The sequence below is a fragment of the Lampris incognitus genome, chromosome 9, assembly GCF_029633865.1.
Source record: "Lampris incognitus isolate fLamInc1 chromosome 9, fLamInc1.hap2, whole genome shotgun sequence".
Lineage (NCBI taxonomy): Eukaryota > Metazoa > Chordata > Actinopteri > Lampriformes > Lampridae > Lampris > Lampris incognitus.
The window spans coordinates 13920012-13936788 of NC_079219.1; the positions used below are offsets into that span (position 1 = coordinate 13920012).

The 16777-nt window shown below is 46.1% G+C and overlaps 1 protein-coding gene across 1 annotated transcript in view; it reads left to right on the top strand.

Annotated features, from left to right (window-relative positions):
- Positions 1-16777, top strand: part of ptprub (protein tyrosine phosphatase receptor type Ub) — a 224877-nt gene that overhangs the window by 142136 nt on the left and 65964 nt on the right. Inside the window, exons 9-12 of the mRNA XM_056286802.1 lie at positions 4687-4796; positions 6378-6579; positions 10038-10140; positions 10461-10734. Coding sequence (XP_056142777.1) covers positions 4687-4796; positions 6378-6579; positions 10038-10140; positions 10461-10734 — 689 coding nt within the window. The remainder of the gene's footprint in view (positions 1-4686; positions 4797-6377; positions 6580-10037; positions 10141-10460; positions 10735-16777) is intronic.

Consider the following 16777-nt stretch of genomic DNA (forward strand, 5'->3'; position numbering starts at 1 on the left):
CGTTTCTATTATTCAGGGTGGACATATCAGATCTGCAAATAATAAAATACTTTTCTGCCAAGCACAGGCTACATCTTCTACCCCTAACTGAATATGCCCTACTCTTTGCAAGGATTTTCCATGAGACAGAATGATTTATATTCTTGTCTACCAGTGACCAAATGTGGCGGCTTAAGGCCGTTGCATTTTTCGCTTGCTCATTTCTGAAGCTACTCAGATGGGCGTTCAATCTAACTTTAAAAGGGCCCTCTGTTAATCCCACGTAAGTGTCCACATTGCAGTTGTCTTCTCTTGTCACCGATGCCTGGTAGATGACTCCCTCTGTCTGGTATTTCCTTCGAGAGGACACAATGTCTTAACACGGCATTTGCAGTTGGAGGTGTTTGGTTGCGGGGAGGGGGTCTGTGCCTTGGCCATGATGCTTGTGTTGTGGGATGAAATAACCTGCTGAACATCTGGCATGCAGCTGTAGCTCATTTTGACTGTGTTTCTGTTGAATATTTTCCTCAATTGGTGGGCTGGGGTAAAGCACTCATCCAAAAGCTTGAAAAATTAGAGGCCACGGTGTCGCTGCAGGAGGATTATACCAGGTGATGGTCCGCCTTCTGCTGCGCTTTTTCTGTTGTTGTTGCTGGCTGTCGCTAATTGGTGGTGGATTGTACTTAAGTCTGAAATCATATCCACATGTTTGTAGGGCTTCCTAGTATGGGGGGGCTGCTTCATTAAAGATGGCTTCACTGGATGATAAACACGAGAGTCTTTTGTTTATGCTCATTGGGATATTTTTCAAAATGGAGGGTGGATGATTGCTTTCTCTGTGGATGTACTGTAGTATATTGTTGCGCTTCATGTATGGCCTGTATGTACCATGTTAAGACATCATGTCCTCTTGAAGGAAAATGCCAGATAGAGGGAGTCATCTACCAGGCATCGGTGACAAGAAAAGACAACTACAATGCGGACACTTAAGTGGGATTAACAGAGGGCCCTTTTAAAATTAGGTTTAACGCTCATCTGACTAGCTTCAGAAATGACCATGCGAAAAATGCAACGGCCTTAAGCTGCCACATTTGGTCACTGGTAGACAAGAATATCAGTCATTCTGTCTCATGGAAAATCCTTGTCAAGAGTAGTGCATATTCAGTTAGGGGGAAAAGATGTAACCTGTGCTTGGCAGAAAAGTATTTTATTATGTGCAGACCTGATATGTCCACCTTGAAAAATAGAAACGAATTGGCCACAAGCTGTAGATACCGAAAAAAATATCTCCTTTGTAACTATGAGTCAAACATCTTTAATACCCCCCCCCCATTAGATGATACACATATGGCATTTATTAGAGTCTTTTTATATTTTTTTTATATTTTAACTGTGCTCCAACACCACCCTAATATATAATTCACATAAATTACCTTGTTATATTTTTAATGTACGCCATTTCAACAGTGCCCTGGCCCCTAAATGCTTTTCAAAACAAACCCCAGTCCCATTGGTTGTAATGTTTTCTACCCCTGCATTGGTTGCTGTGCATCATAAGTACCTACCCCATTGGTTGTTATAATTTGAATGTGTCCCCATCTGATTGGTCGCTGTCCAACCGAAATTAGGGGTGTGCCGCTGGGCAACATAAACTGTATGATTCTTTGTGAAAAAAACATTAGCAGCTGATGAGTGCCAGATGCACGAAACTGGCCTGTACTGCAATGTATTAAAATCTTTTTTCCTGTATCTGTGGTGATATTCCGCTCCTCATTAGTTGAGCACTCACAACACCTTTGATGGTTTCGGAAAAAATGCTATATATATAATATATATATACACAAATGTTTTGCTACACTTGTATTGAAGTTATTGAACATTTCAAAACCTTTGCATTGCTCAGAATTGCATAAATGACTGTGCTAGCTTCTCTTCCTTCTTCTGATGGACATTAATAATAGAAGGGTGGCCATCTGAATGAGGCTACATCAGCGTTATAAAATATTCTGTTCATTTTCCAACAAAAAGGACAGAAAAACCAAACATTATATTAGAGACCCGCCAGCAAGCCTGAAAAAGTATTGTATGCTTATTTCTTATCGCCCATTATTCCTCTGTGGATCATCTGCATGTGAAAGCTAGGTTGAAAAGGGAATCAATTTTTTATTAAAAAGAGCAAGGATGCAAGAGGGGTTTATTGAAAAAGAAAATGATTATATATATATATATATATATATATATTTTTATCCCTCCATAACTAAAGAGCTACTAGACAAAGCTATTGACTTTGCCTCAGCATACACCAAAATATCCGACCAAGACAGAGACATAATAGTCCACACCAAAGAGTCAATTTTATACCACAAGCAAATCCCATGGCAAAAGCAAGATAACAGCAAATTCAACGTGACCATGGGCAGTATCGATGGGGCAGATACTTATGAGCTTGTACTTGTTGTCTCAACTACAGGTCCTAGACATTAACGTTGGGCTATATAGAGATAACGGGCTGGCAGTCTGCAACAAACTGGCAAGAGGAGTCGAGAGAATAAAAAAGAACATGTGTATTGTATTCACAAGCGATGGACTAAAGATTTCAATTGAGGCTAACAAAAACCAAATTGACTTACTCAACATCTCATTAGACCTTAGAAATGGTACATACAGGCCATACATGACGCCCAGTAATACACTGCCATGTATCCATAGAGAAAGCAATCATCCACCCTCCATCTTGAAAAATATCCCAGTGAGCATAAACAAGAGACTCTCATGTATATCATCCAGCGAAGCCATCTTTAATGAGGCAGCCCCCCCATACCAGGAAGCCTTACAAACATGTGGATATAATTTCAGGCTTAAGTACAATCCATCATCAATTGGCGACAGCCAGCAACAACAAAAAAGCGCAGCAGAAGGTGGAACATCACCTGGTATAATCCTCCCTACAGCGACACCGTGGCCTCTAATATTGGAAAACAATTTTTCAAGCTTTTGGATGAGTGCTTTACCCCAGACCACCAATTGAGAAAAATATTCAACAGAAACACAGTCACAATGAGCTACAGCTGCATGCCAAATGTTCAGCAGGTTATTTCATCCCACAACACAAGCATCATGGCCAAGGCACAGACCCCCTTCCCGTAACCAAACACCTCCAACTGCAAATGCCGTGTTAAGACATCGTGTCCTCTCGAAGGAAAATACCAGACAGAGGGAGTCATCTACCAGGCATCGGTGACAAGAGAAGACAACTGCAATGTGGACACTAACGTGGGATTAACAGAGGGCCCTTTTAAAATTAGGTTTAACACCCATATGCGTAGCTTCAGAAATGAGCACGCAAAAAATGCAACGGCCTTAAGCCGCCACATTTGGTCATTGGTGGATAAGAATATCAATTATTCTGTCTCATGGAAAATCCTTGCAAAGAGCAATGCAAATTCAGTTAGCGGCAAAAGATGTAACCATTTGACGTTACCTTGTTATATTCTAAATGTAGGCTATTTCAACAGCGCCCCTATTTTTCATAACAAGCCCCGACCCCTTACCCCACTGGTTGTAATGTTTTCTACCCCATAATGGGTTGCTGTGCATCGTAACTACCTACTCCATTGGTTGCAATAGGTCAAATGCTTTCTCCTCTCGTTGGTTGCTCTCCACCGAAATTAGGGGCATGACGCGGGGCAACGTATACTGTGTGTTTTCTTTGCTGAATCGCGTTAGCAGCTGATGAGTGCACGACGCACGAAACAAGCTTGTACTGCTATGTATTAAAAGTCTTTTTTCCTACATCTATATATATATATCTATATCTATATATATATATATAAACACACACACATAGCAATTTTAAACGCAAAAGCCTCAATAAAAGCCTCAATAACCTACTCCGTTTTCTGGACTAACTTGATAGAAAAATAATGGTCCACTCAGCGGCATGGCTCCTTACCTCAAGGCCTGGATTTTTCACAGCCAGTCTGGCTCTCTGCAGTGATAACATGGACGAAGGGGCTTGGGACTTTAATAGAAACAGTTAACAGAGTGTGTCGTTAAATGGGTCTGATCTTAACAGTCCTCCTGTTCTCATTTCAGCCACAAGTTCAACAGTGGGCATCTCATATTCATCAGTATATACAAACTTTAAACAAGGATTGGTATAAAATCTTTTTTTTTTTTTTTTTTAATTTTACTTTTTTTAATTTGGGCTTTTCTTGTGTCTGTGTCCTGCTTATATAATTGTTGCAGTTGGTGAATTCCTATTTGATATTCCTGCTATGTCTGCGGGTGGGAAGCCGGATCTGGGTATGTGTTGTGGTCACTGTAGTAGTGCCTCCTCTGGTCAGTCGGGGCACCTGTTTGGGGGGGAGGGGGAACTAGGGGGAATAGCGTGATCCTCCCACGTTCTACAACCCCTTGGCAAAACTCCTCACTGTCAGGTGAAAACAAGCGGCCGGCGACTCCGCATGTATCGGAGGAGGCATGCGGTAGTCTGCAGCCCTCCCCGGATCGGCGGAGGGGATGGAGCAGCGACCGGGACGGATCGGAGGAGTCAGATAATTGGCCAAGTACAATTGGAGAGAAAAAAAGGGGGGGGGGGTTGCTTTTTTCCAAGCCAGCGTGACATTACCCTTCTCTGTGATAATGACATGAGATGGTCAGTACTTCCATTTCCTGACAATTGTTTGTTCTTGCAATTCTTTGTAGTTCCTGGAGGCATAGCACCGGAATCGCTGACCTTCACCCCCCTGGATGACATGATATTTCTGAAATGGGAGGAGCCAGTTGAGCCCAATGGTCTAATTACCCAGTATGAGGTAACCCAAGAGGGATGCTATGTTTGATTTCTCCATTCCATAACTATTTCATATTCACCATTGCAAGCTCCTAAAAAGGCTTCAGGTTTAGGCTGTTGCGTAACCTCCTGCCTGCCAACTTACCACCTAGCGTGTGGCTGTCTGGCGGTGGTGTTGGTACTTATCACCGTAGGGGAAAGCATACCTCTTGTCTGCAGCAAAACCAAAGCTGCAAATGTGTTATCAACCTGTCACAACTCACAGCACAGCCAGTCACACGCCATCACATGCACTGTATTTATGAGGCGAAGGCAATTTTACAAGTGTAATTATTTTAATAGAAGCTCAATTCACGCTGCGTTCCACTACACCTATGGGAAGGCGGACACGGCTGTATGTCCACCTACCTATCCTCAAGCCCTTTCTCCCTTGGCCTCTCCTGCAATGTCACCTCAAGGATATTATTAAATGGGATTTGTGGTTTGACATATAAAGCAGAGGCTGAGCAGGATTTTCTCTCTGTAACGTGTTGATCTCCCTGGGCCGACAGAGAAAAGCTTTATATGGAGCTGTAGAAATCCTCTTCGTTTCTCTCAGATTAAACCATTGACCAGTCTGCCTGAGCCCATCGACCGCCATACTGCTCTGCAAGCCCCGCTCACTCCTCTTTGCTCCGGCTGGCGTCTTTTATGTCTGCCTTTGTAGGGGCAACACAGAGGTCTGTGTGTATTTAGTCGGTATTCATGAGCAGGCATTATGCTCCTCTTATGATTATCTGCAAAGCCCGTGGTTTGGCGTGAGTGTCAACTTTACTGTGTGTGTGTGTGTGTGTGTGTGTGTGTGTGTGTGTGTGTGTGTGTGTGTGTGTGTGTGTGTGTGTGTGTGTATGTGTGTGTGTGTGTGTGTGTGTGTGTGTATGTGCATTCTCAATGAGGTGGATCCCTTAACGGTTCTAATGTATGTTCCGATGCACTCATCCGCGGTTGATTCCAATTAAGTTGTCTCATTAAGATAACCACAATTTGAAAAAGTGTAAAAGCACGCCATTTGAGAGCGCTATACCAGTGAGGCAAATCACATCGGGGGGGGGGGGGGACTTTAAGACCCGTTTTTATAGGACACTCGTGGTGTCCTCAGTCCATGTCCTTCGTAGTGTATCAGCTAGCTTTGTCTTATAAAAATGAATAACCTAGGTTGTGTGTATAAATTTTACTTTACACTGGCATTTTGAATGGAAGTATGTTCCTCTGAACCCGTAAACTGGCCGGAGGAGTCAGCAATTCGATTAACGAAAGCAAAATAAGCAGTCAAGTAAATCATATGAGGAAATCAATAAAACATTGGGATTAGTATTGATGACAGGGAGTCATTTGTACTTCAATTAAATGACTTCTGCCTGGCAAGATATAACTGCAGAATGACTCATTATAACTCTTTTTAGCCCCCCTCTCCTTTTACCTGCTATTTCTGACAAAGGCGTTTGTTAGGAGCCGCAACACAGGGCTATAAATGGGTGAGCTGCCGTGCCGTGACTTGTCCTGGGTATCTATGACATCACTAAGAGGCTGCTGTTTGTCTGGTCTCTACTCATTGTGACCTCAGATCAGTTACCAGAGCATTGAGTCATCTGATCCGGGCATCAATGTGCCGGGACCCAGGAGAACAGTGTCGAAGTTGAGGAACGAGACCTACCACATGTTCTCCAATCTGCACCCTGGAACCACCTACCTGATCTCCGTCCGAGCCCGCACCATCAAGGGCTTTGGCCAGACCGCCCTCACGGAGATCACCACCAACATCTCTGGTAGAGCACTACAGCATGACTCTCTCACTTCGTGTGTGTAAGGCAGTGTGTGTGTGCACTTGAAAGGTAGCACAGCAGTTGCCACAGTATTTTGGTAGATTTTGATTGCCTACCAACACGGGGATCCTGGTTCGAATCCCTGTGTTGCCTCCGGCTTGGCCGGGCGTCCCTATGGGCACAGTTGCCTATGTCTGCGGGTGGGAAGCCAGATGTGGGTATGTGTCCTGGTCGCTGCACTTAGCACCTCCTCTGGTCGGTCGGGGTGCCTGTTCGGGGGGGGGCTGGGGGTAATAGCCTGATCCTCACACACGCTACATCCCCCTGGTGAAACTCCTCACTGTCAGGTGAAACAAAGCAGCTGGCGACTCCACATGTATTGGAGGAGACGTGGTAGTCTGCAGCCCTCCCTGGATCAGCGGAGGGGGTGGAGCGGTGCCCGGGAAGGCTCGGAGGAGTTTGGGTAATTGGCTGGATACAATTGGGGAGAAAAAGGGGGGAAAAATCCCCCCAAAAATAAAGCAAACTGAGACAAATGGGAGTCTTCCCATGTGATAGTTTCTTTGTCACTGCTTTTCACAAGTATAGGCTACAAGAACAGACAGTTTCGCTCACTGTCTGTTATAATTAGGGTCAGTGATTTCGACCTCAAAGTCATTCCTTTCTTGCAGAGACAAAACAACTGTTCCCAGAGTGCCTGCACGATTTTTCCATCGCCTCTCCAAAGGAGTGGCGTCGGTCATATCGGCCTGGAGTACAAAATTAAGTCCCAGGAAGCAGAGTAACAACACAGAGGGGACATTGCTGGGGTTTTTTGTATGAAAAAAGATGCAGCCCGTTCCCCGCGATCGGAATCCCTCTGCCCGGGGTCTCGGGGCTTATTACGGGTGATAGAAACCCAGCCATGGTGTTCTGTTTCCTTTTAATGATTCGTGTTGGACTTGTTAAGGGAAAGGATAACACCTCTCAGGAATGCACAACGCAGCTCTTCCCATCCTTTCTCTCTCAGACATTCATCCCTGTGCTCACCGCCACAAAACACACACACAATGCTCGCACGCACACACACACACACACACACACACACACACACACACACACACACACACACACACACACAATGCACACCTTGCTCTTTTTAATGTCCACAGAGTGCAGTGAAGGCGGGCTGGTTTCTTTAATTATAGATCCGCTGCTCAATCATAGCTGTGTTTCAGCTCGTGAGCTGGCGCGAGGCCAGACCGCAGATAGAGTCCAAAAGTCGTTGCGGATCATCGTCAACTTCCTCCACTGGCCTACGGTACAGAACATTCGCTTAGACTGAGCCTCTCTCAAATCTGCGCTGACAGCTAGCAAACACTGAACACCTTCAACAGCTACTGCTGTCAGCATCTTCAAGCAATACCCACCACAGAGTATACCACTACACATGCTGCCCTGCCCGCACCCACTCTCTCACACACACACACACACACACACACACACACACACACACACACACACACACACACACACACACACACACACACACCATGCAAGCACACACGCTGAAGTGTACACCCTTGTGGCTGATATACAAATCGTTCCTCAGACAGACTCTATATGGCAGCTCACATCAAATCTGGTTTTACTTCTGCACACTATGACAGACCTTAAATGTCCACATATGCACCCCTTATTTTGGTTAATGCCTTATCTTAATTGAAGTTGACTCTTTTTGCTGCCGTGGCGAGCCTCTTTACAATATGGCAGTCATTTACTTCTTCAGTAATAGTTTGCTTTCCTCTAACTCACCAATTGACTGGTGCTATTAAAGAGAATATGTGCCGCCGTGTCTCCAGGGAGGAGCTCGGCTTCAGTCAAATCCTTTTAAGTAAGAAGCTCCCCCTATTTGTCTTCACTCCTGACTTTAAATTGGACTTGTATCCAAGACAACCAGCAGGAATATTTCATCAACGCGCCGTCTTTTGGGATGCGGGTATTAAAGTGTAACTTCTCCCCCCGGTCTAAGCCCAACTCCACCCACTGCATAATTTGGAGAAATGCTAAAAAGTGGGCTGGGGGGGGGGTGGCGTGGCTGTGTAAGGAAGGGTCATGGGCAGGAGTAGCTGGGGAGATCCGTGAGAAGGTCCTGGCGCGAGTCGCCGGCTGGCCGCCATACCCAGTCCCCTCCTCCGACCCGCCTTCCAGTAGGGCGCCGGACGCCACCCCGCGAAGACGCCATGGCACAGATTGCGCCGCAGACGGAAGGGGGCCCCGCGAGGTGGACTGCGGGTTTCTGGCATTGAGAGACGGGCGACGGGGTGACTACTCCCCCAGCCGTGGTGCGAGCCCAGCCTGACTGACCCAGTTGTCTGATGGTGCGTCTTCGGCCATCAAAAGCACAAGTCCGAACCATTGCACCAGAATTGAAAATGATGAAATAATATAACCACAACTAACTGCAAACTGAGAGAAATTCACAAGGTTGGTAGAAAATGTAATAAAGGCGCAAGGTTAGCGAGTAAACTCCTGTGAATGATTAGTCTCGATCAGCACGTCTTCCAAGATGAGCACAGTTTCACAGACTCACACTGACGGGCGGGACTGGACATCGGATTATTTTAACAATAAGCGCCAAAAGGGGTTATTACATGGTGTCAGAAGGCGGATGGGGAGACCATGAGGCCATCGGAAGCACGTGCGCCCAGCGGTGTGAGGGAGCTGATATGCTGAAGCGCGGGGACGCCCTTCTCGAAGGTGGTGGTGGTGGGGTAGTGTAACGTGCATGGATAAATAGACTCGCTAGCCCTTGGCTACAGGGTTGGACCCTTTAGTTGACTGGTTAACATTGTCGCCCATGGTGCGGGAGATCTGGGTTTGCGTCCTGGCTGCAGCAGTTCCTGAATTGCCCCCCCCCCCCAAATTTGCTATGGGGCTGGGGGAGGTGAGCCGCCCACCTCTTAGGGGGCCAATCAACTCTACGTCGGCATTGGTCTTGCAAGGTTCAGGGCTGATTTAACACAGTAGGGGATGTGTTGAGCCTTTTGTACCCACGAAATGCCGATTTCTATAAATTTGGTAAGAAATGTGAATATTACACCAGCATTAACGTGTTTCATCACTGTACAGTCACATCATTCAGTTTACAGCTCAAAAAACATGTACAAGTGTTGCGTACCCCTTTAAAGCGGCTGTTAGCCATTTATTCAGAGATGTGGATTTTTCCCCCTTTTTAGTACAGATATTAAACTATTGAGGTGGATGTCACCTACAAGACTTGGAAGGGCATTAGAATATAACTTGGTAAACTAGGAGAGGCTGTGTGCCTACAATAGAGGTGGCGCCACACCCGATTCAGGTGCCTTCAAATGAGCATTGATGAAGATTGGATGTGTGTGTGTGTGCGTGTGTCTGTTGGTATGTCCCTCTATTACTTATGAGATATGAGGTCTAATGTGTGTGTGTGTCTCTCTCTTTAGCCCCTACTTTTGATTATGGAGACATGCCTTCCCCACTAAGCGAGACAGAAAACACCATCACTGTCCTGCTTCGTCCTGCCCAAGGCAGAGGAGCGCCTGTCAGGTGAGAAAAAAAACAACATTTTACATTTACAGTGTGTCATCTTATTTTATACAGAACACAATTCATGATGTGCCTCCACTGCAGCACACTGAGTAGCTCGGCGACCGTCCTATATCGCAACGGTCGCAATCTCGATCCCTGCCAGAGCCATATGTTCTGTCAGAGTACCTTTGAGCAAGGCACTGAACAGCTTCAAGCATGTGAAGTTGCTCTGCATGCAAGTGTCACCTAAGGTTTTATAAACACCACACCATGTTCCACTGAGTTCAGGGAAAACCGTGACTCATTAAGTACTTGTGTTATCGAAATCTTTTTTCCAGTACCTACCAGGTGGTTGTGGAGGAGGAAACTAGCAGGAAGGTGAAGCGAGAGCTGGGGCTCCAGGAGTGTTTTCCGTTGCCTATGTCGCACGGTGAGGCTCAGGCCCGGGGTACCCCGCACTACTACACAGCAGAACTGCCTCCCAGCAGCCTGCCGGAGGCCAGTCCTTTCACTGTGGGGGACAATCACACCTACAACGGCTACTGGAACACCCCCCTGGATCCACGAAAAAGCTACCTGGTCTACTTTCAGGCCATGAGCAACTTCAGAGGGGTAAGTGAGTGTAAACACAGCCCCCCCTGGCAGCAGATCCAAAAGCAGATTACACTCCTAGTCAGAGCCGTTAATCCGTGATTTATTTCATGCTTGGCTAGTGGTGAGTGTGAGAATGAGTGTCTATGTTTGCCGTTTCTCTGTTCAACCCTGCAGTTGCCTTGTCTGGCCGAGCAACTCGGTAAACGATATTGAAGTTGTTAAACGGGGGTCATTGGATGGGAACATAGCTGAGTGGCGTTGTAAGTCGTTGAGAATCGTGAATATGTCCCAGAGCTTTGAGTCCGTGCAAACAAAGCATGTCCGAAACAGGGATTCACTTGAATCACTTCAATACGGTGAATCTGTGATTAACATTACTGAGAGAGAGCAGTGAAGTGGGCACTTCATCTTCTTCTTTTTTTCATTGCAGTATCCCTTCCTTTATTTACTGTCCTTCCCTCGCTGTCATTTATTATCCTATGCATCTGCCCTATGCCTTGCGTAGATTTCTTTATCATCGGGCCTCCTGTGGGCGCCACGGTGGCGCAGTGGTTAGCGCGGTCGCCTCACAGCAAGAAGGTCCTGGGTTTGAGCCCCGGGGTAGTCCAACCTTGTGGGTCGTCCCGGGTCGTCCTCTGTGTGGAGTTTGCATGTTCTCCCTGTGTCTGCGTGGGTTTCCTCTGGGTGCTCCGGTTTCCTCCCACAGTCCAAAGGAATGCAGGTCAGGTGAATCGGCCATGCTAAATTGTCCCTAGGTATGAATGTGTGTGTGTGTGTGTGTGTGTGTGTGTGTGTGTGTGTGTGTGTGTGTGTGTGTGTGTGTGTGTGTGTGTGTGTGTGTCGGCCCTGTGTGATGGCTTGGCAGCCTGTCCAGGGTGTCTCCCCGCCTGCTGCCCAATGACTGCTGGGATAGGCTCCAGCATCCCCGCGACCCTGACAGCAGGATAAGCGGTTCAGATAATGGATGGATGGATGGATGGATGGATGGATGGATGGATGGATGGATGGATGGATGGATGGATGGATGGATGGATGGACCTTCTGTTGGTAAAAATGTGGGTATATTTTCTCATATATTTATCCAATCTGAATTTTCTTGCCATATTTCCAAAATATTTGTGAACACATTTATTGTGTGTTTATGTTCATAACTACCGGTCCCTTACAGTTGAAAAGACACAATTGATACTGTAGAGTGAAAACCATAAATACCCGTATGGATGTATAAATGGAAACATGGAAGGCTTCTAATCCAACAGAAGAGCAGGGTAGCATCCAAAAGATGAAGATGAGAACTTTCCAGGGTCACAGTTCGATTCAACACTGAACCATGTACGACCTCAAGAACATACTTGGCGGTGTTAACATTGGCTTTACCGTGCCAGACAAACAAACAGTCTGGGGAGAAATAATAGCAGAGGTTAATTCAATGTTGTCAGTAGATCACAGTGTTGGTGAGGTAAAAAGGAAATGGAAAGGAAAAAATAGCTGCATTTGGACAAAGAAGTGCAACTGTTAATTAATTTGGTGATTTATTTTTCTATTCAGACAAACGAAACTGTCAGTTGATGACTCACTAATACGCACACGGGCAAACATCTATGAAATCAATTATGCTGTGGTAGGCCACCATGGTTAAGAAAGCTCTGCTTCAATGCCGTTTGTCAAAAGGAAAAGATGATGTGCAGAGAAAGCCTGTTGATGGTATTCTGCCAATCAGGGAGTAAACGGCTCATAAACCACTGTAATGTACCAAAACCGCCACCTATCTTCCTTTGGCACATGCCACCAGCCAAGAATCCAAGCACCGAAAAAAACTGGATGTGTGCGGGAACGGCAAAGGAGATCCACACCGGTGGTATGGGATCTGGTGTTTGACAGCATCAGTAGAAGATGCCGCGCTATGCAGAAATGACCCACGAGCCATTCTTCGTCCTCAAACCAGTTAAAGAATAATTCCAACCCTGGGTCAGGTTTTTGTAGTTTCTGCAATCGTGCATGTTGGTTAGATAATTTTACTGACCGGCTTCAGCTGAGAGATAATTGACACATGGTAGCGCTGCTGGACACAGCTTTCCAATGGCATCTTCAGGAATCAGGAGCATTTTATTTGTCATTTCATGTCATGTGCTTGCGTACATGACATGAAATGAAATATCGTTTCCCCCAGACCACAGCAGTGCAACACAGAGACAAAAACACATATCCAAAAACTACAAGAACACACATATCCGAACTAACACATATATATCCACACTAGCAGATATCGCCAAACTAAACAAAAACTCACTGTCAAAGGGAACAAACGCCAGCCAGGATGACTGTCGGAACTGCCAGTCTGCATGGGCTAGTACTTAGCTTGGCCTGCCCCGCTTCCGCATCCTGTCAGACCGCCCTTGGTGTTTCCTCTTCAGGCGCAGCTTCATGCAAGGGCTGTGATCCTTGGCCCTACCAAACACAGCAGACTAGGCTCCCTCCTAGTCTAGCCTGCCCTGCTTCCACGTCCTGTCGATCGCCCTTGGTGTTACCACCTCGGTCAGAGCTCCAGGCAGGGCCGTGGTCCCTGGGCCCACAGGACGCAGCAGACCAAGCTCTCCTAGTCAATCCAGCACCAGCTCTCCCAGCCATCGAATGAAGACAAAACTTAGAGGCAGGCATGGGCAAAGACACTGCATGGACAGTACTGGGTGAGGCCGCTGCAAACGTGAATTTGCGCCGCCATCTTATGGTGCAACAGAATACTCGAGTCACACATGTTTCAACAAGTCCAATTTAACTGAGTTATCTAAACCACGTAATTGGAAGTAACAAAGAAAGTGAAAGATATAAAAGTGTAAAGATATGATGATAAAGATATCGCCCAAAATGTCCAATATTATCAACAATTTCCCATCACATTGCTGAGCTTCATTGTTGTTCAGCTTGAAAGAAGGACTATCCTACAGTACATCACTAGTTACCACATCAATAAACTACCCAGCCAGCACAATTGTGATGTCTTAGATCAGGGGTCCCCAACCTTTTTTGCACCACGGAACAGTTTAATATTGACAATATTCTGGCAGGAGGGGTGGGAGTGGATTAATAAGGACCAGAATATAGGTTAGGCTTAGTCAGTAGTATCATAACATTTACAGTAACATTCGGATATTAAACACACAGCGCATATTTTCCTCACATTAACATAACATGCTGTAACCGAGCATTTTTTCCGCCCACTGCAGGATTTGATCCGGGGTTGTCTTTTTGTAGGGTACAGTAGTCACCCTCTCCCGGAAGCACGCCCTTGCGCTTCGTTATTCCCACGCTCTGAATAGACTTATGAGGATCTGCACGCTTCCGGATCCCATCGCTGCCACCAATGTAACCAAGCATTTTTTCCACCTGCTGCCGGATTCGATCCGGGGTTGTACTGCACCACGAGACAACATAGCTAACCACTCGACCAAAGGAGGCCGACTCCCTGGCGATCGGCCAGGGAGTCTTTTTGTAGGTTACAATACATATAACAACATTGCAACTCACCAATATCACTGAATCAGTGGGAGCCCTGGGCTTGTTTGCCTGCAGCAAGATGGTCCAACCGAGGGGTGAAGGGAGACCGCAACACCCGAAGGGTGTTTCTTATGTCAAGTCTATTCCACAATTCTGTTTTCATTGCATTCATTGCAGAAAACCCCGCTTCACAGAGATATGATGTTTGAAATGGAAGCAAAGTTTTCAGTGCTTTCATGGCTATCTCAGGATATTCAGCCTTGACTTTGATCCAGAATGTTGGCAGAGATGTTACGTCAAACATACTTCTCAGCCCACCGTCATTTGCAAGCTCGAGGAGTTGATCTTCTTCCTACACTGACATGGGTGATTCGCCGGGGACATTCACAAATGGGTCACATATCCATTCCTTTACATTTCTTGGGTCATCTGCGGTTGGGAAGTAACGCTCAAATTCTGTCGACAGTGAAGCCAGGTGATTGCGCACCAGCTGGAAGACGGGTGGTGCAGCCACAGTGTCTCCCAAAATCCCAGCTGATGTTTGGAACATGTCAAATATGCCCCTGTCCACTCGCTGTCCCCACAGTTCCAGTTTGGCTTTGAATGCAGGCACTTTGTCTGCCAACTTGAAGACAGTTGTCATTCTCCCCTGAAGTGACAAACTGAGTTCATTGAGGAGGTTGAAGATGTCACACAGATAAGCGAGTTTTGTTATCCAGTCCTCGTCACTGAAGTGTGCTGCCAGTGGTGACTTTTTTTTTGGAAAGAAATCTCTGTAGCGGCTCTCTTAACTCAAAAACCCTGGCCAGGGATCTCCCCCTTGATAACCATCTGACTTCAGTGTGTAAGAGAAGGCATCTGTGCTCTGCGTCCATTTCCTCACAAAGCTGCTCAAACAGACGTGTGTTAAGGGCGTGTGCTTTGATGTGATTGATAAGTTTAATAATGTCACTCAATACGCTGTTCAGATCAGGTGACATTTTTCGGCTTGCCAGCATTTCTCTGTGACTGGCATTCAGGAGCAACCTCTTGGACTCGGGTAGTGAAACCAGACACATGGTGTTCTGGTCATAGCTGCGGCCCCATCTGTGCATATTCCAACACAGACTGACCAGTCCAGTTTGCCTGAGATGTAGTCATCCAAAGACTTGGAACAGTTCTGCCCCAGTTGTGTTAGTTGGTAGCAACAGAGCACACGTGCTCACGCACATCGTCTTGAAATATATATCACACATAAACCAGCAGTATTGCCTTGTTGTCAACATCAGTAGACTCATCGACCTGGATAGCATACTACGGTGACTCATTAAGCTGCTCCAACAACTGTGCTTCTATGTTCTCCGCTATTTCATCAATTCTCCTGGAAACTGTGGTAGCTGAAAGAGGAACCTTTGCCACCTTGTTAGCTGCAGCTTCCCCCAACAGTTCACGGCACATGTCCTTGGCAGCAGGAAGAATCAATTCTTCGCCAATAGTGAAAGGCTTCTTAGCCTTAGCAATACGACTAGCCGCTAAGTACGACGCTCTCAGAGCAGCAGCATTTGTAGAGTTGGTGGCTCTCAGCACATGCCTCTGTCCCGCTTACTCGCATAATTTTTGCTCAAAGAACTCCGCGGGTTTGTCTTTACATGCAGGGTGCTTGGACTCGAGGTGCCGAAGCAGTTTTGAGGCTTCATTGCCTCGTTAGACATCATGTCTCTACATATCACACACAGGAGGCTTGGAGCATGCGAGTCACCGGTCGCAATAAAGCCGTAGTTTAGGTACGATTCGTCATATTTTCCAATGAAGGAAGCTTTCTTTCTTTTCTTTTTTTTCTGTCTCGGCCTCTGCTGTTGCTGTGTTATCATTGTCATTAGACCTTTTATCTCCCCTACCTCTTCTGAAGAAACTCTCAAGCGACGTTTGTTTTTTTACCGGTACTCATGGTAGCTAACTAGCTGCTAGTAGCAAGTTGACTGAGTGCTCTCTGAGTTATGAAGTTAGTTACCATTGGTCTGCCAAATGCCACATGAATGAGTGATAAAATTACATCATTGTACACACTTCAAGTATCCGTTTCAAATCAAAAGCCCTCTAGCATTACATGGCCCAGCTGGACTTTTATTTGAATATTGTATATCATATTGTTTCTTTGCGGCCCGCTGGCAAATGCTTTGCAGCCCAGTGCCGGTCCGTGGCCCAGGGGTTGGGGACCCCTGTCTTACATAGGAACTCAGACACACAGTATAACTGAGGCCCTAGGATTTGTTTCTTATTTAAAGGATAGGTTTGAGGTTCATATTCTGTTGCACCATAACACAGTTGTAAAGAAGTGTCCAGCTGTGCTGCCATGTTCAAGATCTCCAAAATATAGCCAGTGATTACAATGATATCCAAACCGATATGCATAAAGGCAAAAACTAAAGTACCAGGTAATAAAAAAGCTGAATTATCCTTTAAGACCTCTTCTATCCTAAGTGCGCAATGCACTAAATCCTCATATAGTGCGAGGTCAGCCATTGCAAACGGTTGGCATAGTAGACTTTGTCCCCAATATAGCCTGACATTTTGTTTGCACTAACTG